The sequence below is a fragment of the Acomys russatus genome, chromosome 3, assembly GCF_903995435.1.
Source record: "Acomys russatus chromosome 3, mAcoRus1.1, whole genome shotgun sequence".
Taxonomy (NCBI): Eukaryota; Metazoa; Chordata; class Mammalia; order Rodentia; family Muridae; genus Acomys; species Acomys russatus.
This window is the reverse complement of record NC_067139.1, coordinates 34,037,311-34,064,155: the sequence shown is the minus strand read 5'-3', so window position 1 is coordinate 34,064,155 and position 26,845 is coordinate 34,037,311. Positions and strand designations below refer to the sequence as shown.

At 51.4% G+C, this 26,845-nt stretch overlaps 2 protein-coding genes across 6 annotated transcripts in view; one reads left to right on the top strand and one right to left on the bottom strand.

The window, feature by feature from the left end:
- LOC127187056 (40S ribosomal protein S29-like) overlaps positions 1-21,529 on the bottom strand; it is a 37,911-nt gene extending 16,382 nt beyond the window's left edge. Inside the window, exon 1 of the mRNA XM_051143308.1 lies at positions 21,451-21,529. Within this exon, the coding sequence (XP_050999265.1) occupies positions 21,451-21,529 (79 nt within the window). The remainder of the gene's footprint in view (positions 1-21,450) is intronic.
- A 3,149-nt stretch (positions 21,530-24,678) lies between these two features.
- Positions 24,679-26,845, top strand: part of Sema4d (semaphorin 4D) — a 39,461-nt gene continuing 37,294 nt past the window's right edge. For 4 of the 5 annotated variants that reach the window (XM_051171263.1, XM_051171234.1, XM_051171253.1 and 1 more), the window contains exons 1-2: positions 24,680-25,018; positions 26,177-26,322. In XM_051171263.1, the coding sequence (XP_051027220.1) occupies positions 24,913-25,018; positions 26,177-26,322 (252 nt within the window). In that variant the 5' untranslated portion in view covers positions 24,680-24,912. Of the gene's footprint in view, positions 25,019-26,176; positions 26,323-26,845 lie in introns of all 5 variants that reach the window. The other variant, XM_051171226.1, reaches the window with a different exon arrangement.

The window sequence follows — 26,845 nt, the reverse complement described above, 5'->3', positions numbered from 1 at the left end:
AGTCTCCTGACTAACTTGAAAAGGGAGCCAATTAGCTTGGTTCCATGGCCAGGAGCAGTGTGTGGCCAATTTTGGCACAACCCTTCATACAAATGAAAGGTTGTATTTGCTCCAGCAACAGGCCTTCTGCTGAGCTCTCTGGGAAGGTGTGCCCTGTTTGATTTAAGCTGGAGATTGCTCAGGCTTGTGTTGCTTTGGAGTGCTACATTCTCAGGCTGGTCCAGGCTCTGTCTGGGAGGTTACGATTGAAACATGCTGTGTTTTCAGCTGTGGTTGTAGTGGTCTTCTGCAACTGCTGGAGTGTCTTCCGGGTCATGTAGAAACGTTCAGAATAGCATGGCTGATGTGAAGGCAACCTAGCTGTTTCTTGGGCCTGTGGTTCCCTGTTCAGGGCCCATCAAATGCCTACTCCTAGCAATTTTAGTCAGTAACAGGCAGCATTGGGAGGCTGAGGGAAAGCCCAACACAGAACTCAAAATTCTAGTAGCATTTAACAGTACTCAATAGTGTATTCAACTATGCATAATGGTGCTCGACTTTTTCTCCCCAGTTCATCAGGGAGAGAAACGGGTCCCCTTACTTGGGAGAGGGATGAGAAACCAGCATAACCGCAGGCTTGTCCTCGGTAGGCAAGGATAGAGGTGCCGCAGCTGAAAGCTCCTGGGGCATGGTGGGCTCAGAGGGAGGACGCTGACCTGTGGTGTGGCCTGTTCTGGATGAGCCACACACCAGGTTGGCTTTCAGTGGCTGGGCCTGCCAGCTGGTGGTAACATTTGTGTCTCTGATGAGGGTCACCCAAGGAGCCCCGCACCAATGTAGATGTATTATGTGACACTCTTTTGGACTGAACAGGATGAGTTAATGCTCACGAGTGGCACTGAAATGCAGTGCCCTTGGTCACGGGCCAGGCGGTTTTCATTTGGCAGCAGCTTGTACAGTAAATGCCTCCTCTAGCTTTTTTTTTTTTTTTTTTCTTTTTAGGTTTTGTTTTGTTCTAAGGAAAACACACATACTTTGGAAAATAGACACTCTTGCTTTTTGCCAGAAACAGATTGATGCGGTGTATTGTGGGGTGAGTTGGCTGCAGAGCCCCTAGTGCTAGTGCCTCAGTCGAGTTCTGGGCACTCCGGGATGTGGGTGGTGCCAGGAAGCAAGACCTCTGCTCTGATGGAAAGCCTTCAAGGTTTTTATGTTAAGTCACTCATCTCAGAAGACATTTTGCTCCCTGGACGAACTGTTCTCTGAATGTGACCTGCTGATGCTCCGGTCACCCTTGTGTTCAGGTCTGGCCCAGGGTCTTACAGGGCCATGAGTTCCACTGGAGTGTCGCCTCAGCCCTGCACTCCAGTGTCTGGAGGTGGGGGAAGCTTATCTGTGCTTGCCTTTGAGGCTGCAAGTGATGGATAAAACTACATCCCCTGGGTCAAGAAGGTGGCCCTTGGCTGTGCCTGGTAGGCAGAGGCCTACGTAGCATGGGTGCTGGGCTGGGTAGTCCCCTCTCCTCAGGTCTAAGGCAGCCTTTCTCCTTGCTTAGCTTGCCCCATGTCCCTGAATCAGCCCATATAGGAAAACAATCAGGCCCACATTGTAGAACAGCCCTGCTATTTACGGGGCAGAGAATGGGGACAGGCTTGTCCCACAACCTGCAGAGAAGGCTCACCACAGAGCCTTGTCTCCTTGCTGAAGGGTGCCTTGTTGTAGCAAGAGTGGACCCAGCCGCCTGCAGCACGTCCCCCTCACCCCATCCCAGACTGTACCCCCAACTCAGGACAGAGACCCCATAGTCAAGACAGACATCTCCGGCGGGCAGAGGGCCCGTGCGAGGGTAGAGTGGCTGCCCCAGAGGAGTCCTGAACGCAGAGCCTGCTAGCAGCCAGGGACACAGTGGCCAAAGCGGGGCTGGGCGCCCAGCTGCAGAAAGGTATGCAGCTTGGTAATGGAGTTTGGTGTTCCCTATTTATTGCCTTTGCAAATGGCGCGGGGCTAAGTGGGGTGTCCTGAGAGTGCACTTTCATTCCAGGAGTCCAGATGGCTGGTGCTCAGGAATGGAGGAAAATGGTACTTAGGTGGAGGGTGGAGTGTTGGTCTGAGCAAGTGGCTGCCCTATACCTTGAAGGCGGTGGGCATGGCCCAGCCATAGAGCCGGTCCATCACTTGCTGCTTGGTCGGCGCTACCTGGCCTGGGGCTGACCCTGGGTTCTTCTGGTAGGTAGCCAGTAGGCATCTGCACGTGCTGATGCTGGCCCGGGTTACACTCCTCTTTGTTGTTTGAATTCATTTATCTCAGGTTTCTGTCTCACATACTCTCCGTTGGGAAGGAGTGGTGGCCTAGAGCGGCTGGCTTGCTGCCTGTGGGTGTGGCCACACAGGGTCTTGCCGTTCCCCACAGCCCAGGGAAGAAAGCCCTCGGTACTTGCTTCAGCAGAGCCATAAATACAGCTACTGGGAAGGAAAGTGGCACAGCTGGGGTGGCTTCATGCCACTGGGGTCTGCAAATCAAAGGGCTTTGATGGCTCGTGTGTGTGTGTGTGTGTGTGTGTGTGTGTGTGTGTGTGTGTGTGTGTGAGAGAGAGAGAGAGAGAGAGAGAGAGAGAGAGAGAGAGAGAGAGAGAGAGAGAGAGAGAGAGAGAATCAGAAGACTAGGGTGTGTGCTGTCCTAAGGATGGGGACAGGGAGGGGCCAAAAATTACAAGCCAGGACCAAATTGGCAGTGCCTGCCCTGGAACTCCCAGGACAGAAAGCACGGAACCAGAGCTCAGAGGTTGACTCAGAATTGGGGGGGGGGGGCTTCCAGCGGTGTATTTGGTCTGTGTTTTCCTGCAACTTCCCATGTTCCCCAGGGTCCTGAGGCTTTTACTCAGCTCACAGTCATTGTTCACAGCCTTAGACCTGCCTCTTCCCTATGTGACTCCAGTGGCGTTTCTGCCTACCTCATGCTACGGCCGGTATGCTAGGAGGTGTCCCTCAGTGACCCTGGTGAACACAGCTGGCTCAGGCAGGGGCAGTTATGGACTTACCCTTATTAAAACACCAATCCATTGCTTTCCACCAGGAACAGGCTTCACTGGACACAGCAGCAAACAAACATGTATCTGCCGTGGGTATCTTCCCGAAAGCTGCCAGCTGCTCTTGTGATAGAACTTCAGCCCTCCCTTGACTGCCCCCTTCCTCACCCCCTCCCCTCCGCTGGGTCCAGGGAGCCCGTGGATGTATGGATGGACATTCAGGGCCATATTCCTTAGCCTCAGTTTCCCTGAATTCCAAAAGAAATCAGGAGACAGACTTGGGCAAAAGAAAAAGGAATAATTTACAGTTTAGCCTAATTGGAGAGAGAAAGAAGCTCTGGCCAACTTATAATTCCTAGAAACCATGAGACAAAAGCCAGATCTGTAGACTGAGCCATGAGAGAGCGTAAGGGGGGGCTTTCTTACAGTGGGGTTGGGGTCAGCTCACACACGGTGCTTCCACCAAGCCGACCATTGCCTCCGTCTCAGCTGGTAGGGTTGTCGTTTATATATCCTTTTCACAAGTTCGGCTGTTAACAGACATTTTTATTTACTTATTTGTCTTTTTAATGAGTTTATAAAGTCACACATTCCCTTATAGCATTGTTATGCACTCTTAGTTTTGGCTGATTCTCCTCCTACCTTAGTCTTTCTGCCCCTACTCTCTATGTACCCTGCTTCTCTCCCCTTTTCCTTTCTGCTTCCAAATCAATTGTGTTCCATTCCCCTCCCCTCCTTCCCCCTTGAAACCTACTTTCCTGGCCTCCCCTAACACACACTCCCAGTTAAACACATAGTGTTAACAATTAGAAGCTAGGATCTGCATGTGAGAGAAATACAGAGAGGTTTTGTTGTTTTAAGTTTGGTGCAGGAAAAAAAAGGGGGGTTGGTGTTCTGTCTCAATGATCCCCATTTATGAAAGAGAAAAGAGTCTCCATGAGTTTTATGGGATGGCAAGTGGAAAATTCCTACCTGTTCTGGGCCCTGCAGAGGGGTGCCTTCCTTTGGTGGGTGTTGAATATAGATTGTTCAGCCTCAAGCTGGCTCCAGCTGGACTGTCTGTCAAACATACCAATTTTGCAAATGAAAAAAGGGGTCATCTAACGGGTGGTGCACAAGGGTCTCCTCTGTCACCAGGGCCCCAAGCCCTCTTCTCGGCTTTGGATTTTAATGACAGGTGTACAATTTTGGAGATCTGCAGGAGTCTGAATGAATGTCCTTCAAGACATTCACATCAGAGCCTGTGACTGTTAGGTGACCTGGCGAGGGGCGCCTAGCAGAAGATATCATCTGTGTGGGCCTGAGGTGGGGACGCTGTCTCTGACAATTCAGGCGACAGGATGTAATCATCAGTGAACTGCTTGGGGCGGGGCGTCCATTGCTGCTGGAGGGGGCAGGGATGGGACGGCCTTCTACTTTCCAGTCCCTGTTCCCTGGGACCTGTGAGGTGAACTGGTAAGAGGGAGACCAAGGGGAGACAGGCGGGCCAACTTTAATATCTTCATGTGTATTGGAGCCTGACAGAAGAGAAGTCAGACTCCACAGAGGCAGGCGCAGGCTTCCGATCCATTTAAATGAACGGTGATAATCACAGAGAAGGGATTAGACAAAAGAGGGTGGAGTGGTGGGAGTGAGTTGTGTAACAGCCGCCTAGAAATGTGGGAGAGGAGAGTTGGTTTCTACCAGCCTCACCTCCATTCTTCCTGGTGTGAGATAGACAGTACCTGTACAAATGAAAGTTGATGTAGTGTCTCTTGGCCCAGCTTTTATTAACTGGAACAGTTGGAGTCAGAGCCTGGGGCTCGGCAGTCCCAACAAGCCAGGCAGAGCCACCTGTCCTCAATAAGCCAATTAAAAAAAAAAGTAACAATGGGCAGAAGCATAAAAAAGGGGATTTATTCAGTGTGATCACACTGGGAGGAAGAACAAAGAGGGCAAGTGGTACACGCCCAACACACACACACACACACACACACACACACACACACACACACACACACACACACACACACACACACACACACACACACACACACACACACGCACCGGGACCATCTTCAGGGCCCTGGAAGGCCTGCGCAGCTAAGCAGTCCTGGTCAGGTGTGGTCCCAGCCATCAATGACCAGTCATTGTCTCAGCTCTAGTCTTTCCTGCAAGGCGTTCTGACAAGTTATGAGACTGTTTGAGGTCTCTTCTTAGGAGAGAATGCCTCTGGCCAGTCCAGGCTTCTGGCTTGTTCTTCTCTCTGGGGAAATTCCAGTTTCTTGGGGTCCATTGTTTCAATAGTCTGATAGCCAAAGGGGGCACCAGGGTCTCATTAGAATATCTTCATTCTGGCCCGGACTGGGCAGAGTCCTCACCTGCCTTCAGATCTCAGCAATCCTGGTGACAGAGCCCTGGTTGACCTGGGACACTGGGATCCCACTTGCTGACTGTGGCAATGGAGGAAGGTCCCTGGTGCAGGTAGCCTGTGGAGCTGGGAGAAGCACAGTGGTACATACAGGCACCTGGGCGGCCCGGGGAGTTCAGCCAGCCCTCTGCAGCCGTTCTGTAACGTATCTGTGTTGTTTCAAAAACAGTGAGTTTGGAGTCTGTTTCAACAGCAGTTCCATGGAGACATTGGTGCCCCCTAAAATGATGCGGTCCTCAGGAGGATTATCTGTATCATTGAGAGACAGATGAGGTCAGTGATGGTGCTGCTGAGCAGGGATGCAGGAGCTCTGTCCCTGCCAGTGTTGGTTTGCAAAGGGCATGAGCATGCCTACCTGATGCCATTGCCATTGGCCCAGCAGGAGCTTGCAGTGGCACTGTGGACCACAGGTACTGCAGGCCTTAGATGAAGGCATAGAGGGGCTGGACAGATGCCAGCCCGTGGAGGGTAGGTGAGATTCAAGGACCAGGGAAGTGGCTTATGTGTCCTTACGCCTAGGAAGGGTCAGCAAGTTGGGGAGAATAGTGGGTATTACCAGGCCTGTATCCCCAAAGTGAAGTTCCTTTGAGGGATAGGCACAAGAAGATGTGCCAGCTCAGTCAGGTGTATCAGGAGTCTCAGCTGCTCAGGGAGCTAAGGCAGGAGAATCATTTGAGCCCAATAGTTCAGGGCCGTCTTGGCAACAGAGCAAGACTACCCCGCCTCCTCAGTCTCAAATAAGATAAAACGAACCAAAAAGATAAGCCATATTGGTCAGCCACAGAATAGGCCCTTCTTTGTTGGGCAGTGCCTCAGCCCCAGGGACCTGTCTGGGGTGTGTTCTTTGTGTGAGTGTACTATGAATTTAGACCTAGGCAAGCAGCCACAGGCTCTGGGCTGGCAGAGTGGAGGGGTCAATGTGAACACCTTCAAACCAAACATTTTCCTGGTGCTTCCATTGGGTGTGTCCAGGAAGTGGAACCAGCCAGCAAGGTTAGCTTTTGTAGAGGCTTAGTGGGCTGGCTGCTCTCTCTTCTGTGTTCTCTGGGTGTCAGGAGTTTCAGGCCCAGAGTCCTTAAGGCACCATGGACACAGGGCACAGGCCGGAATGTGACTCCCTGGTCCCAAGTGTCATCACTGCACATGCTGATCTGGCAAGCATGGATTCTGTGGACGGGTCCCAAGTCCTTTGCCGGCCACCTCTGCATCAGTTCTCTGCCCACAGTGCTTGAAGAAGGCTTCTGTCTGAGTCACTGTTCTGTTGCTGTGAAGAGACACCATGACCAAGACAACTTATAAAAGAGCATTTAATTGAGGCCTCACAGTTACAGGGAGTTAGAGTCCATGACTGCTGTATGGCGGAGAGCAAGGCAGCCGGAAAGCACGCATGGCCTTGGAACAGTAGCTGAGAGCTTTCATCTCTTATCCAAAGGTTGGAGTCAGAGAGAGTAAGACACACGTCCTCCAACAAGGCTATACTTTATAGTCCTTCCCAAAACAGTTGCACTAAAGAGGGACCAGACCAAGCATTCAAATCTGTGAGCCTGTGGGAGCCATTCTCATTCAAGCCAACACACCTTGGAGGCCACTCGGGGCTTGGCACATCTTCTCAGCTTACATGCTTGCAGGAGTCTGAGCATGTTGGGTCTGTGGTAGTGTTCCAGGTCCACTTGTGTTCTGGCCTCCTGGCCAGCGAGTCCTTTCCTTTGTGGATGGTCTCAGATAAGGTGTGGTATCTTCTTTCTTTTTCTTTTTGTGAGGCAGGGACTCTGTGTAACCCAGGGAGCCCTTTAGCTCTTGCTCCGCTTGTCTCCACCTCCTGAGCATTGGCATTTACAGGTGAATGACGCCATGCCTAGTTTAGAAGGTACTGGGATTGAATTCGGGACTTCATGTACACTAAGCACAGAGCTACCTCTCCAAGCCCCATTTTTCTTTTGGTTGAGATAGGGTCTTGCTGCGTTGCCTAGACTGGCCTTGGCCTGACGGGTTGGAGCGATCGGCCCCCCGAACAGCCAGGAATGGAGAGAGCCCTTGTATTGAACAGCTCTGAAAGTGAGTGACTGACCTAAGTCAGTGAGGTGGTCACAAGTGAAGGCAGGTGACCCGGCGGTCAGCAGTTTCTGTCACTGTGGGAGAGATGCTTGTGGATTTCAGTCTTGGCCACCTTGAGGGGTCACTCCCTGGGGTTGGGGTGTAGATCGTTGGGGGCCTCTGCATCAGCACCAAGAGGGCAACTCTGCTCCCCAAGTGTACACAGTGGCTGCGCAGAGCCACTTTGCCTGGCTCTAGCTCCCACAGGCTGGCTGCACACCACCCTGACTCTTTTCTGTGGGTCTTTTCCTTTTCCTTTTTAGAGATAGTAAATATCTGGGTGAGCAGGTGCTGCTGGGAGATGTAAGGACCAGAATTCCCTTGAACCCCAAAGACAACCTCTTCTTGTGGGGGTGGAGGTCTCCCCAGTCATTGTAGACAGAAAAAAATGTCTTCCTAAGGAGAGTTGACTTTTTAAAATAAATCTTTAAGATTTATTAATTAATTTATTTATTATACAATGTTTTGCCTGCATGTACAACTGCAGGCCAGAAGAGGGCACCAGATCTCATTATAGATGGTTGTGAGCCACCATGTGGTTGCTGGGACTTGAACTCAGGATCTTTGGAAGAACAGGCAGTGCTCTTAACTGCTGAGCCATCTCTCTACCCCTGCGTTTTTGTTTTTGTTTTAAAGATTTTTTTTAAAGTGTGTGTGTGTGTGTGTGTGTGTGTGTGTGTGTGTGTGTGTGTGTGTGTGTGTCTGGAATCTGTTGATTCCCCTATAGCTAGAGTTACAGGCAGTTGATGGGCCCAATGCGGGTGCTTGGAACTGGGCCCTTTGCAAGAACAGCAGGTACTTTTAACCACTGAGCCATTTTTTCAAATCAGAGAGTTGGGTTTTTAGGTTTTTTTTGTTTTTTTCTCTTTTCTTGCTTTTCAAGACAGGGTTTCTCTGTGTAGCGTTGGCTGTCCTGGACTCACTTTGTAGACCAGGAGGACCTCGAACTCACAGAGATCCACCTGCCTCTGCCTCCCGAGTGCTGAGATTAAAGGCGTGCGCCACCACACCCGGTGAGAGTTGGTTTTTAAGATGCTTCCCCTTCAGGCATGTCTAGACTTTCGACATATATAGAACTTGTACTCAAGAACCATACGACCTAATAAACTCAGTAAATCGCATCATCTTCTAAGTGAGCTTACAGGTTGTTTGTTTGTTTGTTTTGAAACAGGGTCTCACTGTGTAGCCTTAGCTGGCCTAGAGCTCACTTTGTAGCTCAGGCTGGCCTTGAACTCAGAGATCTGCCTGTCTCTGCCTCCCAGGTACTAGGAAGCTTACATGTTTTTATTGGGCCACATTCATTGCTATCCTGGGCCACATGTAGATCAGCAGATGAACCAAGCCACCAGCAACAGTCTATTTGAGTAACCAGCACTGCCAGGTAATGGGAGCTAAGCTGGGCCCAGGTTGCAGCTGGTATGGTTGGTCTGTGACTCTGGGTGTAGAGGGAGGTAACGGACCTCAGAGCACAGGTGAGGAGATGACGGAGGCCCAGGTCAGAGCTGAACAGCATAGCTATGAAGATAAGATGGTAGGTGCCTGTGAGGTGAATCTGAGTGTGCACCTGAGGTTTGGAGTTTCTGAGGGTGAGGATCTCAGTTTGGATGAGGCCAGTTCTTTAAAGGTATCAGGAATGCCTTATGGGGATACTGAGGCAGGATGCATCAGAAGAGAGGATGCCAAGGTGGAAAACGAAGAGCACTTGGTACTAAGGCTAATACTGACAAAAGACCCCAGCCACATATTTAGAAGACCCAGAGGAGTGCAAAAAGGATGCTTAAAAATGCCTCTAAAAGCCAGGTATGGTGGCGCATGCCTGTAATCCCAGCACTCTGGGAGGCAGAGGCAGGAGGATCGATGTGAACTCGAGGCCAGCCTGGTCTACAAAGGGAGTCCAGGACAGTCAAGGCTACACAGAGAGACGCTGTCTCAAAGAAAAAGCCTCTAAAAGTTCCATCTTCCGGAACTAAATGCGGGACACTCCACTTGTGTGCAGGTGACAGTGTCCAAATCAGCCTAGGTGCAGCTGCTGTGAGACCCACATGTACCTGAAAAGCAGGAGGGGCTGCCCCTCCAGGTGTGGGGAGTCTGTGTGGAGGTGCCTGGCCCAGCTTCCAGGCTTCATCCTTGGTTGGGACTGTGATTACATCGAGTCACCCTGCATTTGAGCACTCTCCTATTGTTTTGCACTCAGTGCTGTATTGTGTTTGTGTGTCCTTGCTGAGAACTGCTGGCGTGCGTGTTGTACGCCCTGCTGCTGTTATTTGCTTAACCCGTCCTGACAGGTGAGCATATGTGATGAGGATAATTTCTGCTCTAAAGCCAACTTCGAGATAGGTATCTGTGAGATGGCATCTCCTCGAACGTGAGGGGTTGTGCAGGCCAAGGAAGTTAGCATGGCTGAACTGTCAGGCCCCAGCTCACTGCCGTCCCCTGGGACCCTCTGTGAAGGGGACTATGTAAAGGTGGGTCTAGACGGCATGCCCGGCTCCTCTGCTTGTTGGTGGAGGGAAGATGCAGTTGGGTGTGGCTAGTGGATGGATCGGGTGGGGCTGGACAGGGCTCGCTGGTTGGGGCACTGTTGCTAGAAAACTTCCTCTCCTTGCAGAATTTTGTGATGCACTCATTCCCTGTGCTGGAACCCCCATTCTATGACTGAACAGTTCCCTATTCCCTGAACCTGTGTCACTCGAGTTTGTCCCCTGGTCCCTCGCCGAAGGCTGTCCAACTCACAGCTTGTGGCTTTCCTACCTTTTATTTGTGGAGCTCAGTTCTAGTTGGCTTCCGTGATCGAGCTACTTATAGAAGATTTGATGTCTGCGTGGAACCTACACACTCCCACACACATCATCCTGGGGTTGCTCCTGTGAATACAGTGTACACTGCACGAGTAGTGTAAAGAGTAAGGACAAGTGTATGTGTGTTCCGTCCAGGCCTGGTGCTTTTTGCATGGGTCTTTTGTGTGCCTGTGTGGGGGCACACTTAAGTATGCCATACTGCCAGCAAGTAAGGTGTGCAAGTATGGAAGGCTATGCTGAGAGTCTACTTGCGTTGCACCACCACATGTAGTTTTTTTTCACATGGGCTTTGTGGCTTGAACATTAGTCCCAGGTTTGCAAGGCAAGGATTTTACCCACTGAGCTATCTTCCTGAGCCCCAACTTTCTGTGCCTTTAAACGCATGGGTGCCTAACAGTCCTGACACTATGGAAGCCCCTGTGGTTCCAAGAGTGGAGCCTCTTCCTCCTGCAAAGCTGCCTCTGGTCTGCACTCGGGACCTTAAGCTCTACCAGCCGCACTCTCCTGCCTGTGGACAGAGAGAAGATGGAAGGGACCTGGCAGGTTGACGTGAGCTGTCTTCTCTTCACTAGGCTGCCTCATCACAGTCACCAGCGTGGAAGGGCCTGGGATGGCCCTGGCCTCCAGAGTGGTGGGCACTGTGCTCAGTTAAGGACAAACCATTGTCATGAGGCACAGATGAGGCTGCAGGGCCACCTCTCCACTTGTATGTGCAGCCTAGCTTAGCTTTGTGAAAGAATGCTCTGGAATCTTGGCTTTTCCAGCTGATTATGAGTTCCTGGGAGTTCTAAGGTTTGATGACCCCGGCATGGCGTGAGGCAGTTTTATATGTCCTTCCAGCATTTTTTTTTTTTCCTATACTTAGGGATGAGCCTATCTCCTTCCTGTGTCCCCAAGAGATGCGGCAGCGGCCACATCACTCTGCAGCAGCTGCGTGCTGGAAGTTGGTAGTGCATTGGTGTCCGGTGCCAGTGACTCACCAACTCTCCTATGTTCCCTGTGACCGACCCCCATGCCTCACAATCTGAATCATCTAGGAATTAACACAGCACAGAACAGAAGGCCTCTCACCCACCCACTCTGACATCCCTGGCCTGCTGGCAGACAGTCCTATTGTAAGGCTCCTAGAGTGCAGGTACTCAGGGCCAGGGTCTTCAAGTCAATCCAGAGCCCCAGACCCTTGAGATCCAGAGAGATCCAGGCTGCCAGCAGCAAAGGGCCTCTCAATAGCTGGGCAGCGAGGCTTGGTGGCTCCTTTTCTGCTTGGAGTGTGCAGCGCGTCCTCCAGTTGCTGGGGTTTTCTTGGTCTAATGACAGTGAGTCCTCCCTGGGTCTAGGGTCCAGGGACACACTGAATGAAATTCTGATGGGAGCAGTCTTTCTGGGTCATTTTCTACCTTGAGGGACTTCAAGTGTCTGTAGCAGATGCAAGGAGCACCTCTCCAGGTCATGAACTTACTTAAAGTTGCTTCCTGATGCCAATGTCTGAATAGGGCAGTGGTTCTCACCCCGTGGGCTGCGACTCCTTTGGGGATGGAGTCAACACAACATGAGGCACTAAAGGGTCCCAGTCTGAGGAAGGTTGAGAATCACTGCCGTAGAGGAAGTCAAGGAGAAATGGCTCCTGTGAGTGGCTTGAGAGAATGGATAAAGTAAGTTGGAGGATCACTTGAAATGTATGGACCACAGCAGTACAGCCTCCAGAGTGTTCTGCACGTGTGTGCTGTGCACATGCACGTACAAGCTTATGTGTTTGAGGACAGCAGACACCTTTACCTGCTGGGTCATCTCTACAGCTTGTCACATCTTGTCTGAGGGCCATTTTGACATTTGGAGACTAGAAATATGTAGCAATTCTGCCTGTAAAAACAGTGGCAACAGTTGCACCACCACTGTCTTGGGACAAAGGGAACCAGGCACCCTCATAGCACTTGCCTTTTCCTGTCACAGTCATGCATAAGGTAGCATCTTGTCTCACAGCTGTCCCTTTCGTCATCAGTTCACTCACCTACACGCTGAGCATCAATGGAAAAAAAATGTTGGTTACTTAGGTTCCATTGTGGTTAAGAAGCCGAAACACTGAGCTGGCCAGTGGTGGCGTACACCTTTAATTCCAGAAGTTTGTCGGCAGCGGCAGGTGGAGCTCTAAGTTTAAGGCTAGCTTGGTCTACAGAGTGAGGTTCATACAACAAGGGCTCCACAGAGAAACCCTGACTTGAAAAACAAAACAGAACAAACAAAAACAAATTAAAAAAAAAAAAAAAAAAGCAGAGACATGTTTTGTCTTGAGCTTGGGCCAGGAAAGGAGGAAGATAGAGTTAGGAGTTAGAGGTCAGGCCTGATGACACAGTAAACCCCAGCTCAAAATAGAAAAAGAAAGGGAGGGAGGGGGGAACCCAAAAGTTAACAGAACCTTAAGCTGCAGTGAAGTTGCGGAGGTGTGGTGTGGGGGCCTCTTGGAGGAGGCAGGGATCCATTCATTGATTAAGGTGACCCACACAGTGTGACAGTTGACAGTTGGCAGTTAGAGGAGCCTGGAAACCCTGATGATGCAAACTAGGGAGCTTGGACTTGCAGGCCTGTTTAGGAGAGCGGGCAGCCCCTCCCATGGGTGTGCCACACCCCTAGAAAGGCATCGGGAGATAACCTCCCATGGACCTGGGCCCCCCTGTCTAGTGAATCTTGATTATGACCCTTGTCAAGTTGGCCTGACCTTGTAATTTTGCTGTGCATTTCTGAAGAATTGCTAGAGATGGAAGGAATTTGCTCGGGTAGCACTTTGTGGCTTGGGGAACTTAGAGAACAAATCCTGGTTGGCCCCGGCCCTGTCCTCTCTGCCTGTGTGTGTTCATACATCACCTGTGCACCTATGAACTGGGTCTGAGAGCAGCAGAACAGGAGGAGCCCAGCCCATAAGAAGAGCTGGTGCTTTGGTCTTCTGGCCCCTTCCCTGTAGAGACCTGTCAGGAACCAGGAGGAGCCCCACTGTGCACAGCCCATGACAAAGCCAGGGACCTTACAGTGCTCTGGCCAAGCCATGCTTGCCACTGAGAGTAGTAGGTGGGCTGGAGCTGCAGATATGTCATCCAGGTCATTGCGGGACTTAGTAGTTCAAAACCCTTGTTGCATATAGGGAAGAGGGCTGAGCCAGCATCTCATGTAGCCCAGGCTGGCCTTGAATTGATTATGTATGTAGCTGAGGATGGCCTTGAACTTCTGACTTGTTTGCCTTTGCCTCCACAGCTAGGATTATGAGCATGCACCCACTACCAAAGCCAGTTTTAAACAGTGGCTTTCACACCTTAGACTTCATACATGCTGGTCAGGCATTATTCCACCACCCTTAAGAGGCCTCGGCCTCACTTAGAGCAAATGCAGCTATGCTCCTTTCCTGCATGGCTGAGCAATCTCAGGGAGGCCTTTGTGACAGGCTGCATTTCACCAGGAGCAAGACTGCCACCCAGTTAGCCTCACCAGCCAGATTTTCACTGGGTGCCTTCCTCAGGATTCGGCTCTTCACACAGATCAACCTCAGGGGGAGGCACTGCTGCTGTTGGTCAGCTCATCTTCTGAGGGAAGAAGCAGGCCCAGAGAGGCCCAGCGACTTCCTTAAGACCACCTAGCTTGGAGGAGCCAGACTTTGAGCTGGTAGTTTTGACCTTAGGGCCCCTTGATTTAGTTGTCTTTGCTGGGAATGTGGGGACACCCCAGCTACTGTCCTAGAGGCAAGAGAGAAAGGAGGGCTTCTGGCTCCTGAGAATGGAAAGCCTTGCTCTTCTCTGAGGAGTGTGTCTTCCTTCATTCTGTGAGCCACCAGCAGCCTCTTTGTTAAGGAGGAGGCTAAGGTGTCGTGATAGCCCATGCATGGGGAGGGGTCCACGGGTAGGGTGACTGAGGTGACAGGACTAATAATAACTTGTGTGGTTTTGCGTTGAGGAAGCAGAAGAAAACGGTTTGAGTAAACGGTGAACACCAGCCAGACACCCAGGGTCTGGGTGGCTGTCAGACAGAAGCATGTTGTGACATGAATTTAGAGCTGCCTGGGGACAGAAGTTGGACAGAGGCACAAGAGTCTAGGTGGAAAGGAATTGGGTACAGTGACAGACACAGAAACCCCAACCGCACTGTCCTCCCTGCCCTGCGGCGAAGGTGATGATGGTGTCTGGTTGGCTCCATCGAGCAGCCCTGGCTGTTCCTTCATTAATGACGTGACAAGTGTGTAGAATGCCTCCCCGAAGGGAGTCCTTCCATTTCCTAATTCTAGGTCTTCACATTGCAATCCAAGCCTTTCCCCTGCCGCCGTATCAATCCCTGCCTTTGTTTCCCTTGAACTGTCTTCTGACTTGACCCCAGAGACTGCCCGCTCTTGCTACCCATGTGACAGAGACCATGTGAAGGGGTCACCTTGTATCATTTGCAGACTCCCACTGGAAGTGGCATGTGACTCAGTGCTAGGGGGGGACGATGCGGCTGGGCTCTGTCTGTCCTGCTTCTGAATCTTCTCCTTCCAGTTGTCTGCAGTGTAGGCTGTGTCCCTGTGCTGCTGGCATGGAGTCACTGGGCACAGGGAGCCTGCTTAGAGCGCCCTGTCTCTGATGCTGTACTCCACCGTGGGCACTTGTTTCTGTTTAGCTTTAGAACTACCATGAGAGATAAGAGAGGGGCTGAGGTATATAGCTCACAGGCAGATTGCTGGCCTAGTCTCTGGGTTCTCACCCAGCACCCCTTAAAATCAAGCAAGACAGGGGGGTTGCCACCCACTTAAATCTTGTGAATATGTCGTCTGGTTTTCCCTTGGTTTCCTTAGAAAGATGAAAGGGACAAAAGCCTGAGGTTAGGACTAGTGAGATAGCTCAGCCAGTAAAGGTGCTTGCTGCCCACCCACCTCAGTGACCTAAACTGGATCCCTGGGTCCCACATGGTAGAAGGAGAGGACCAACTCCTATAAGTTCTCCTTGGACTTCCATACATGCTGTGGTGCTGATGTACACACACATACACACACACACACACACACACACACACACACACGCACACACACACACACACTAATGTCTTATTTAAATTTTTAAAAATCTGAAAAGAGTGAGGCAATGAGATTATACTTGGTTTTGTTTCTAGTCTGGGTCTCATGTAGTCCAGGCTGGCCTTGAATTCACTCGGCAGCCAGAAGATTTTGAATCTCTGTGCTGGGATTACAGGTTCGCACGGCCACACCCAGTTTATGCACTTCTGAGGATAGATCCCAGGGTTGTTTTCATGCCAGGCAAGCTTTCTGACTGAGCCTGCTGATACTTTTTCTAATGTATTGAGTCTGCTCTCTGTGATGGAACAGTGTGCACATACATGGTTCATGTTACTCAGAAGTGGCTGTGGTAGCTGGGCGTCATGACACACCTGAAATCGCAGCAGCTGGAAAGCTGAGGCAGGAGGATACTGAGTTTGAAGCTAGTTTGGGCTGCATAGTATCAACCTGACCAAAATTGATTTTTTAAAAAATTTATTTATTTTTATTTTTAATATGCATTGGTATTTTACTTGCATATATGTCTGTGTGAGGGTATTGGATCCCCTGGAACTTGAGCTATAGACAGTTGTGAGCTGATATGTGGGTGCTAGGAATTGAACCCGGGTCCTCTGCAAGAGCAGCCAGTTCTCTAAACCTCTGGGCCACCTCTCCAGACCAAGTTTTTGTTTTGTTTTGTTTTTCCAGACAGAGTTTCTCTGTGTAGCCTAGTCAATCCTGAACTCACTTTGTAGACCAGGCTGGTCTCAAACTCACAGATCTGCCTGCCTCTGCCTCCCAAGTGCTGGGATTACAGGCATGCGTCACTCCACCCAGCCTGATTTTTTTTTTTTTTTTAAGAAGGAAAAAAGAAAAGAGAAGTAGTTGTGTGTGGTAAGGCCAGCGCCAGCCAACCCAGGCCACAGTTCCCCTTTGCTGGCTCCCCAGTGCCCCACTTCCTTTGCAGTGTACAACCCTGGTAGGTCTTGCATAAAAAGGTCATCTTCCCGGGGCCATAAGTTTAAGGAGGTAGAAGGCATTTGTGTGAGGGTGGAGGACCCAGGACTTGACTCGGTTTCTTATTACTTACAGAGATATCTTCCTGAAGGTTTTGTTCAAGAGGTGCCAAGCACGACTCCAGAGATCCACGGCATAGGTAAGTCATTTTGTGTATGGTTTTGTATGTCCACGTTAGCAACTGATGCCCTCTAGAAGCCTCCATCGGGTCTGGTAGACAGTTGGGTATCTTTCCTGTGTGTTCATAGAGGGCAGGGTTGAGACGTACATGGCTGCTATCCCTCAGGCTAGCATGGAGCTTTGGTGCTAGACAGAGAGGCCCCTGGATGGCCTCACCTTCTCTTTCTCCATGTTCTCCAACTCCTATCCCTCCTGGGTGGTGGCTGCTAAGGGCGTGACGGTGCTGTGGGTGCTGTGTGCTTTCCCTTCTCTTCAGGGGTATAGGAACAACATGTGTCCGTGTCCCTGTGTGTGTTCATGGCTCCACATCTGTGTTTGTCTTGTGTCTGTTTCCTACATGACTGTGCTTGACTGTGTATTTGTGACTGTGTGTCCTGTGTCAGTTGCCTCTCTGTGTATCTTTGTGCAATGACCAGCACTCCCTTTCAACATGGTGCGACCCACAGCACCCGTAACTGGCCTACATCTTCCTGCCATGGGGAGGCATGGCACCAGAGAGGGCTCGTGATGGCTCAACAGGATTTGTGATGCATTTTAGTTGGACAAAGATGAGAGAGTAGAGTATAAAAACCCATTTTCCTTCATCCTCCTTCCTGAGTGCACAGCGATGCAAGGAGCAGCTTTGCTTCCTCTCACAGAGGCAGCCTGGCATGGCTGTGGTAAGGAGGGAGGCCCTCCCTGGGAGCGTGAGAGCTGGTTCTCCACCGTCAGTTCTCACAGATACCTGGGTGCAGTTCAGGCGCGTGCATGCCACGGCTTACCTGTGGAGGTCAAAGGTGAACTGTCAAAGTTGGTTCTCTCTCCACCATGGGTACCAGGGATTGAACTGCAGTCATCAGGCTTGTACGGCATGGGCCTTTGTTCACTGACCACGCTATTGGCCTGAGACATCCTTTTTCCTGAGGAAGTCCGAGTTGGCACTGGGGCTCTGAGCATCGGCTTGCTGCTGCTGCTTTTTTCCTTTTCCTTCTTCCTCTTTGACCGTCTGTCTCCGAGTTTTCTTGGTCTCTCAAATGTTTCTCAGGTTCTTTAAATATGAGGGACTTGAAAGTACAGGCAATTTCATGTGCCGAGTGCCACATTAAGTATTAAGAGCCCCGCCCACCTGAATACCAGTCCCGAAGGAGAGCCTCTGTCCCTGTGTGTACACCAACACCTTCTCTCAGCTGTGTGGCCCACAGCTCCCTTGCTGACTGCAGCTTCCTGGGAGCACAGTGGAGGTATGTGACACACACAAGATGGCCCAGGCACACCCACCCTGCTCTCCTGACCGTGCAGTGTATTCCTAGGTGCACCTGCTGGCCTGCTCCAGCCAAGAACTCGGTAGCAGTTTCTGCAGTCCAAATCCCATAGGGAATCCTTGTCCTCACAGTTCACAGCACTGTGGCCCAAAGCCACCAGGGGTGCAAGTGTTGCCATGGCTTGATTTCTGTTGTCCCTCCCTTCCAAAACCCTTTGGCCTCCCACATCACCAGCCCTGGCTGATGGAGACTTAGGGTTTGGTTTTACATTTCTTTAGAGGAGTTAGGTACTTAGAGGAGTTAGGAAGGAATGTTGAGGGCTGGAAAAATGCCTCAGCAGTTAAGATAGCACTGTCTGTTCTTCCAGAGGTCCTGAGTTCAAGTCCCAGCACTCAAATAAGTCTTTAAAATTTTTTTCTTTGAAAAAAAGAAAGAAATGTTAAGAATGCAAATGAGGTAGGTACACTGTAGAATCTTTAACGGAAATTTCCTTTCTCTCTTTGGGGACTAAAGGCCCCGTGTCAGTGACCTTCTGAGTAAGCAGTGTCTGCTAGCGTGTCTGGGACTGGCCTCTGGGACTGGGTTTCACTATTAATTGGCTCTCTTGTTATAAGCAGTACAGCTGTCACAGTTCTTCAGGCTGCAGCCCGGGACTGAGGCCTCTGAGAGTCCGTGTCCACGGTGCTTTCCTTGTGTCCTCGCCTGGTGGAAAGGGAGACGGACGCGGTTCTGTGGAGCATCCTTAGGAGGGCCACCGTCACGACCTCAAAAAGGCCCTACCCATCTTACCGGGTCCTATTACCAGGCCTTCACACAGGAATCTAGGGTGCGAAGCAACATTCATGGTAGCCGTTGAGGATACCCCTGGGGCTGGTCAGCTACCCTCAGTACAGGCCTGTACTGTTCCTGGGATCCAGGACAATACCTGAAGTCCTGGAAGACAGTAAGAGTCGTTGGGAGGCCAGAGCTGGTGTCCTTCAAATGGGAGCCTCAGGCCCAAAGAGGTGACAGAATGCCTCTATCATAACCACAGAACCTTAGAAAGACCTGACGTGTCAGGATCTGTCTGAAGTTTAAGTCGCATCCTACCAGTGGCATACCTTTGTCCAGGTCTCGCTGGTGACACTGGCCCCCCATGGAACCCCACTTCACTCCTGGCTCTGCCTGCCTCCATAGTGCACACCCTGTCACCACTGCTGTTCAGTAGGCACGGTGGCCATCACTCCCCGTGCCCTGCCTTGCATGCCACCCAGCACAGCGCCCACCCAGTGCTCAGGTTTGGGGTGTGAGCTGGAGTCCAACTGAGGCACTGACTGAGTTTCGCATGCCCTGCGAGGCGGCTTGAGATTGAATGTTGACCTAGATGCTGATGCCCAGCTGCTCCCACTAGCTGTGCTTTGCCAGTGTAACTACAGTAGGGCATGTCCCTGCCAACTGCAGACCTTGGCTCCGGGGATAGGCTCTGAGGCCTAGGAATACCAAAGTTGAGACAACAGCTTTGTGTAAGGCAGCCACTCAGGAGCTCCTGGACCCCTCCTTGAACTCTCGGGAGACAGGTCCTAATTCAGTGGTCAGGCTGATGACATCAGCACTATCTGAGGTGCCAGTATTGTGGGGGTCAGATGCCTGGCTAGTGGCTGGCTGGGGAGTGCTTGGAAGGTCACACCCAGCTGGGAGGGAAGGTGTGGTTGGGCTGTCCTCTTCCCTGTAGCAGCCAGAGTTTTACCTTCCCGTCTGAGCAAGTGAGCATATAGGAGAGAGACAGAACAGGCTCCTGTGGCCAGCGTCTTTAGGGATCTGGAGTCCAAGGGACAGGCTGCCTTACCACAGACATTCAAGATCCCCTTTTGTGTTCACTGTGGTGTCCAGGAGAGTATGCAGCATCTTGTCCCCACAGGAGCACCTAGTGGTTATCCCCTGTGCGATCTGATCCGGTCCCAGTGAGGAGCCTTAAGTCTAAGTTGCAGTGTACACACACACACACACACACACACACACACACACACACACACACACACACCGGCGGGGGGGGGGGTGTCAACAGCTAAGTGTAGATTTGCAGATGTACACACACACAAACATGTAGACATACAAGTTTGAACACCTAGATATGTGTACACATGTGTATGCAGGCACTTATGTGCATGTTACATACAGAGATACACATTTAACTTGGCATTTTCAGGTGTGCCCATGTACATATACATACAGGCACATATGGCATCTGCACATATGTGTGCATGGGTGTCTGCATGGGTATATGCAATGCTGTGGTTGACATGCTGACACAGATACACACAGGTTCACTTGCACAGTGTGGGCACTCAAGACACAGACACGTACGTACACACACATACACACACACACACACACACACACACACACACACACACACACACACACGCTGCTCTCAAGGCCATTAGCATTCTCAGGCCTGAGCTGGATGCTTACCACTCTATGACCTTGTGGCTGGCATTGCTCCTGTTTTTCAGTTGCAGCCCCAGCTGAGATTTCCAAGGTTCTCTGGAGGTAGAGAGCTGCCCTCTGGCAGCCCAGGCAGGCTGGAGGGAGGGGCTGAAGCTCTTTCTCCGGGGTTTAGAGGAGGCCAGTCTCCCCCTCTTAGTGTAATTGTGGGCTTTGGTAACCCTGTCTCTAATGGGATATCAGGCCCCCTTCTGAAAGCATGGAGTGACAATTCACTGTCACTGAAGAGAACAGGAGGGCCTCAGCTGTCACTTGGGAGACCTCAACTCCCCTGGGGGAAGGGTGTTACAACCATTTGTTTAAAGGTCCTGAACTTGGCACTCAAGGATAAGTGTGGAGCCATTCCTGGAAGGCACTGTGGCAGCCTGTCTGTGTGGGTGTGGCAGGCACTTTGTTTAAAGTGAGTTTTAAATTACACGAAACAATAAGTAGTATAGAGAAAAAAGAAAAGGAAGGGGGTGGGGGGAGTAAAACCCAACAACCTCCCTCCCTCCCTTTCCCTCCACTTCTCTGCTCTCCCGCCCCCTCCAGGCCTTTAGCTCTTCCCATGGTCTTGTTTTAGAGAGCAGTGGGGTCTAGGCAAGGCCGTTGCCCTAGTGCCTGCCCAAGAAATACCTATGATTTGCATTGTGGGGTTGAGTCTGCAGAGCAGGAGCCTGAGGCTGTAGTGGGCACAGCCAGGCTGAGCATGTCAGGGTCAGCCCAGGGTGGGGATGTTTGAGGGCCCCAGTGAGCCCCACATACAGTTCCTACTGTCTTTATAGTTAGTCAAGGTTGGCTGAGGAGTGGCTGCTGGCTGCCGCCAGAGCATCCCCAGGAACTGGAGTTTCAGACAATTGTGAGCAGCCATGTGGGTGCTGTGAACGGAACCCAGGGTCTCAGTAAGAGCAACAGCTGCTCTTCACCGCTGAGCCATCTCTCCAGCCCCAGCTGATGCATTTTATACAGTTTATATTCGAGGGCAGCCCCGGCCAGATTGCTCTGGGGTGGAAAGCAGTGTCACTTATTTCAGCCAGCGTTTTTGATATTTTCCTTAACATTTGTTTTAGCTGTGTGTCCTGGCTTTTCCTTTCCAGATTCTCTGCCCCTTGTCTTGCACCTTCACCCCTCCCCTCCTCTCCCCTCCCCTCCCCTCCCCAACCCTCCCCTCTCCTCCCCTCCCCTCCCCATGACTTATCCCCCTCCCCCTTCTCCTGTGACAACTGAAGCTGCATACCGGGGCCATGGTAGCACATTCTCACCGCATTTCCGCTGCGGTCCGGTCTCTCTTCCCGTTGGGCCACCAACTGCTCCATTTTGAATGTATTTGGTAATAATTTATTCTTAGACTACAAGAGAAGGCTGGTGCTGCCTCTTAGCCGTGTTGTCAGGGCCCGGGCTCTGAGGCTTTCCACTTTGCGGTTTATACAACAAGATCCTTGTTTTTACTTTCGCAGGATGGCTGTTAGACCTCCAGATATCAAGGCTGGGCTTCGGGGTAGCAACATGAAGATGAGCTTAGAGGGTCAAAATGCTAATGTTAGCCAAGTTTGTGGGATCGTTTCTAGTTTTTTCCACTTACATTTCTTTGGCTGGAACCAGGGCAGCTTATAAATGTGTTGAACTGGGCACTCTGCCCACCCGAGGAAGCTCAGAATCCTGCTACCTAGAATGAGGCAGGAAGCCAGGGGGGGGGGGGTGGGGGGATGGAGGAGTGGGAAGGGGGGAGACATGGGACACAGGCTGGAAGGGAGGGGAAGACGAGAGCTGCTGAGCTTGCGGAAAGGTAGATGGATGGGGAAGGCGGTACAAGCAAGACAGGTTTGCAGGTTGAGTGTTCCCTGGAGGTAGATGAGCATGCTTCCATGGCCAGTGCCTGCCTTGGTCTCCCATCCATATGTTTGGTTGAGGGAGGGTTTCATCCTGGAGAGTACATGTGTCCTCTGACACTCTCACAGCTCTGAGAAGGAAAAGATTGGGGTTCTGAAATCCTGAGCTGCTGCTGAGGGTGAACTTTAGGGGGCCCCTTTTACACCCTGCCCACCCAACATGTATGTTTCCATGTTTCCCAGCTAGATGTGTCTGACTCTTTGCAGTGTCTGCGAATCGCCTCCTGCCCTTTTGTGTTGTGGTGGGGCATCCCAAGGAGCGGCATGCATGTCCATTAGCGCACAGGTTCAGGGTGCTGTGTTGGGTCTGGTGTTGGCTAAAGCCTTTCTGGTCTGTTGGCCCCTTGTTCTGGGCTCTGCACAAGATCTGTGTTGTAGACTGGCTGATTCTTTCTTTGTGTTTTGCTTGGCCTCCACCCCCCCACCCTTTTTTTTCCCCAGGGCTTTATACAAACTAAGCAAGTACTCTGCCACTAAACAAGTAAGTAAGTAAGTAAATTCGGGGCCAGAACCTCACTGTATAACCATGGCAGGCCTGGAGCTCACTATGTAGACAGAAACCTCTCTGCCTCTTTCTCCAGAGTGCTGAGATTAAGCACTCTTGCTCTACAGGGCTGCCTGCCACCTCCAGTTCTTGTGTTTATTTATTTGTTTGTTTGAGACAGGGTTTCACTTGTAGCCCTGGCTGGCCTGGAAGTCACTATGTAGATTACACTGACAGTAAACTCACAGAGCTCCCTCCACCTCTGCCTTATGGTTAAAGGCCTGTACCACCACCTTTTGGGGGAGGATTGAGACAGGGTTTCTCTGTGTGGCCTGGGCTGTCCTAGACTCACTTTGTAGACCAGGCTGGCCTTGAACTCACAGAGGAGAGCCTCCTGCCTCTGCCTCCCTGAGTGCTGGGATCACAGGCATATGCCACTTCGCCCAGCTTGCACCACCACCTTTTATTTTTCGAAGAACTGCCTTTCTTCCTTCTGTTTGTATTTTTAAATTGTATTTCAGTCAGGGTCCTATGTAGCGCAGGCTGGCCTCAACTCTATGTAGCTAAGGATGACCCTGAGCTTCTCTTTCTGCTGCCTGCACCTGCTGGTTCATCATCATGCCTGGGTTTATGAAGTGCTGGGGATTGAACTCAGGGCTCTGTGCTTGATAGGCACTCTACCGATGGAGATACACACGGGATCCCAACCTGCAGGACCTTGGCTGGTGGTCTCATCTGCTTCCATCCCCGGGGCTGAGAGGATGGAAGAAGCACCTCTCCAGTGCCACCTGCCTGTCACAGCTCCCATACCACTGTACCTTGGGCAAGCTCTGTAGCCAGAGGTGGCTTGAGGTCAGGATGGCAGTGCTGTCCTGGCTTTCATTGACAGTGTAGACGCTCGGTGTTGGAGGGAGTTGGTGGCCCTGGCTTTAAGAGGATTCCCATGGTTTGGACCCCAGCAACCCACAGCCCCATTCCTTACTGTGGCAGGAGAATAGGCTCTACCAAGATGGGGCACACTGTGAACTTGCTCATCAGAACCCAGAATTCATAATTGTCTGGGTCACCACTGTCTCTTTCCCAACCACTGCCTCTGTTCTTGGCTTCCTGCTCCTCTGGTTGGATGAAGGTAGAAGTCACCCATTGGTGCTGGGCTGCTCTGAATCTTTAGGGTAGAGCTGGGGCCAGGCTGACCCTATAACTGGAGTCATCCTTTTGCATGTCACTGTAAGTGCTTTTGAGTTATAACAACAGTCAGTAAGGGGAAAGAGTCAGCTGCACTGGCCTAGAATATTCTACTCCTTGGAGTAAGGGGGCTTCAGGCTGCCCTGGTTTTAGGAAGCGTCTCAGTGCATTGGGATCGAGACCAGGCAGCCTGTCAGTGTTGCACTTGCGGACAGGAGAGAGGACTGGATAGACACGCAGGATCAGCTGGCTCCATCTGTGGGAGGATGGATGGGGCAGCGGAGGCCTGGCCGGTGTGGAGATACTGTGCCAGCATTGGGTTCACATCAGGGGATGTTGTGCCCTGTTGTCTCCTAGTGGCCACACCTACTTATGTAGTAAGGCCTACTTATGTAGCCAGGAAGCTGGTGTGACAGAGTGCTGGCCTATGCTGGCCAGGGTCATTAGGCTCAGTGACAGGAGTGCTGGGCCTCAGGCTTGCCTGGGGCAGATAAGGACGGGGTTAGGGGCTCAAGAGAACTGTGGCCACAATTCCATTAGCAAGAAAACAGCAAGGCCTGGTCGTCTGTTTCTTGTTTGGACAAATGAGAGTTAATTGCTACTGTTTCCATGGCAATTAACTTCTTCCTGGTCAGGCAGGAAGAGCTCGGGTTGCCTCCTGGGCCAGCTGAGTCCTCTGTGGTGGCTGTCTACTCCTGCAAAATGAGGCCCTGGGGGCATGTTTTCATGGATACAAAGATGATGCTGAGGCCATCTTGGTGTGTCTTTACCTTCTTGTTTCTCTGGCAGCCCCATAAATCCTGGATGCCCTCCATGCCGCTCAGGTGGCAGATTCAGACAGGATAGGCAGTGGCTAGGGGCGGAAGGGTACTGAAGACCAGCTGGAGCTGTTGTGACCTGTAGCCTCTTTCTTTTCTTCTTTTGCAGGTTGGCAGGGAACACCAGTAACCTGTGGCATGAGGTGGTGAAAGTGGCCACTGCTAACTGGGCATGTGCAGACGCAGGAATCCTACTCCTCATGGGCTCCAGTCTGTGCTGCTGGCCCCAGCCCCAGGGCTCTGAGAGGTCCCTGCTGCCACACCACAGCAACCTGCTGCCATCCATGCGTGTCCACTGCTGAAGGCCTCGGCAGCCCCTGCCCATGAGGATGTACGCCCCCATAAGGGGGCTGTTCTTAGCCCTGATGGTAGTGTTGAGGACAGCCGTGGCATTTGCCCCTGTGCCTCGGATCACCTGGGAGCATGGAGGTGAGGAGTAAAGCTGTGAGTGCCAGCGTCTCTTGGGAGAGTGGCGCTCCATGGTTTAGATGCTTTGTGGGGTCAGTCAGGGCAGGCTTAAGCTGCTGGGGTGTCCAAAGGATGCTGTGTGAGCAGGAGGCCCTGGTGGCTGCTTCAGACCCCACAGCAGGTATCAGGCTTTAGTCAAACTATATATGTGACATAAATAGCTCAGAGGCACTTGAGCCGCACTGCTGAGATTAGCTCACCCTCAGACAGGTCTCCAGGCCAGACTTCCAAGATGGGACACACAGGCTGCACCGCATTCGAGGGAGGGAACAGTGTAAAGACAGAGGGCCGGAAGCAAAGTGCAGTAAGAGTGCCCAACCCTCAAGCCACCTGGAACACTTACTTGTTTGCACATACAGAGCACTCACCGATGCCAGCTCATGCTCAGCTCAGTTTCACATTGCATACTGGGAACCCCCACACTCCAGAGGCAGAGGCAGGAGGACTGTGAGTCCCAGGGCAGCCTGGGCCACATGTGAGACCCTGTCTAAGAACACCCGTACTGCTTAGGTCCTTTCTCTGTTACTATGTTCCTAAACTGCTGGTGCAAAAGGTGTCACTTGTCTCTGGAAGTTAGTGGTAGCAGTTGGAAATTGTTTAGGCAAGAGATGTGTCCACCCACCTTGCCTTTTTTTTTTTTAACGGAATACTGGGGGGAAAGTATGGGCCCTGCGCATGCTAGGCAAGTGTTCTACCACTGTCTGTTCTTGGGGGTTCCAAGTAAGGCCTTTAGTTCCTGAGTTAGAACGTTCTAAACCATTATATTCCTTCTAAATCTAAAGTAGGTGGTTAAAGACACATTAAAAAGGTAGAACATAGACCAAGGGGCTGGTCTGTGATATGCTAGAAGCTCCCAGGGTGAGGGGTTTGGAACTCAACAGGACCTAGGAGACACAAGGGGAGGTCAGGGGTATAGCCTAGGGATGCATGCAGCCTCAGGGCTCCAGCCATGTGTTGGGGTTATGTAGGGGTCCTGGGTTCTGTTCCATGCTGGGACAGTGTGATACAGTTGGTCCTTGTGACAAGTCTGCTGCTGACACCAGGGTGGGACCGGGTTGCATGCAGGCTCAGCAGTGACTCCCTGTCTCTTCTTTTCCTTCCTTCCTCTGCTGCCCATAGAGGTGGGTCTGGTGCAGTTTCACGAGCCAGGCATCTTTAACTACTCAGCCCTGCTGATGAGTGAGGACAAGGACACTCTGTACGTGGGTGCCCGGGAAGCTGTCTTTGCGGTGAATGCACTGGACGTCTCTGAGAAGCAACATGAGGTAGGCCCCCCTGGTACATCCCCCTCCACCCAAAACAGGGCTCCCTTAGCATGCACCTCCACTTCTACACAAGCCTGACTAAGTACTTCACCAGCAAGCTCACCCAAGGAAAATCTAGGCTGTTTCTGTGTCTGCTCTTGAAGAGTACTCATATGGTCACCTTTAAAAGAATGCAAGAGTGACAGGGCTTGCAAATGACTGAAATTCATTATATGCATGTATAAAACTGTCAAAGAAAAAAAGTTAGGTTGAGAAGGATCTGAGGAGATGGCTCAGCAGGTAAAGGTACGAGTTGCCAAGCCTGATGATCAGAGTTAAGTCACCCCCATCCCACCCCATCTCACCCCATCCCACCTCCACTCCCACAAGTTGTCCTCTGACCTCCACTCGTGTGCTGTCACACACACACATCCACATCTACATATAAAAAAACGTAATAAAATATTTTAAGGTTAAAAAAAAAACATATGAAAGCCCCCACTTTTGGATATAATTAAATCGATTACATATTCGTTATGTGTAT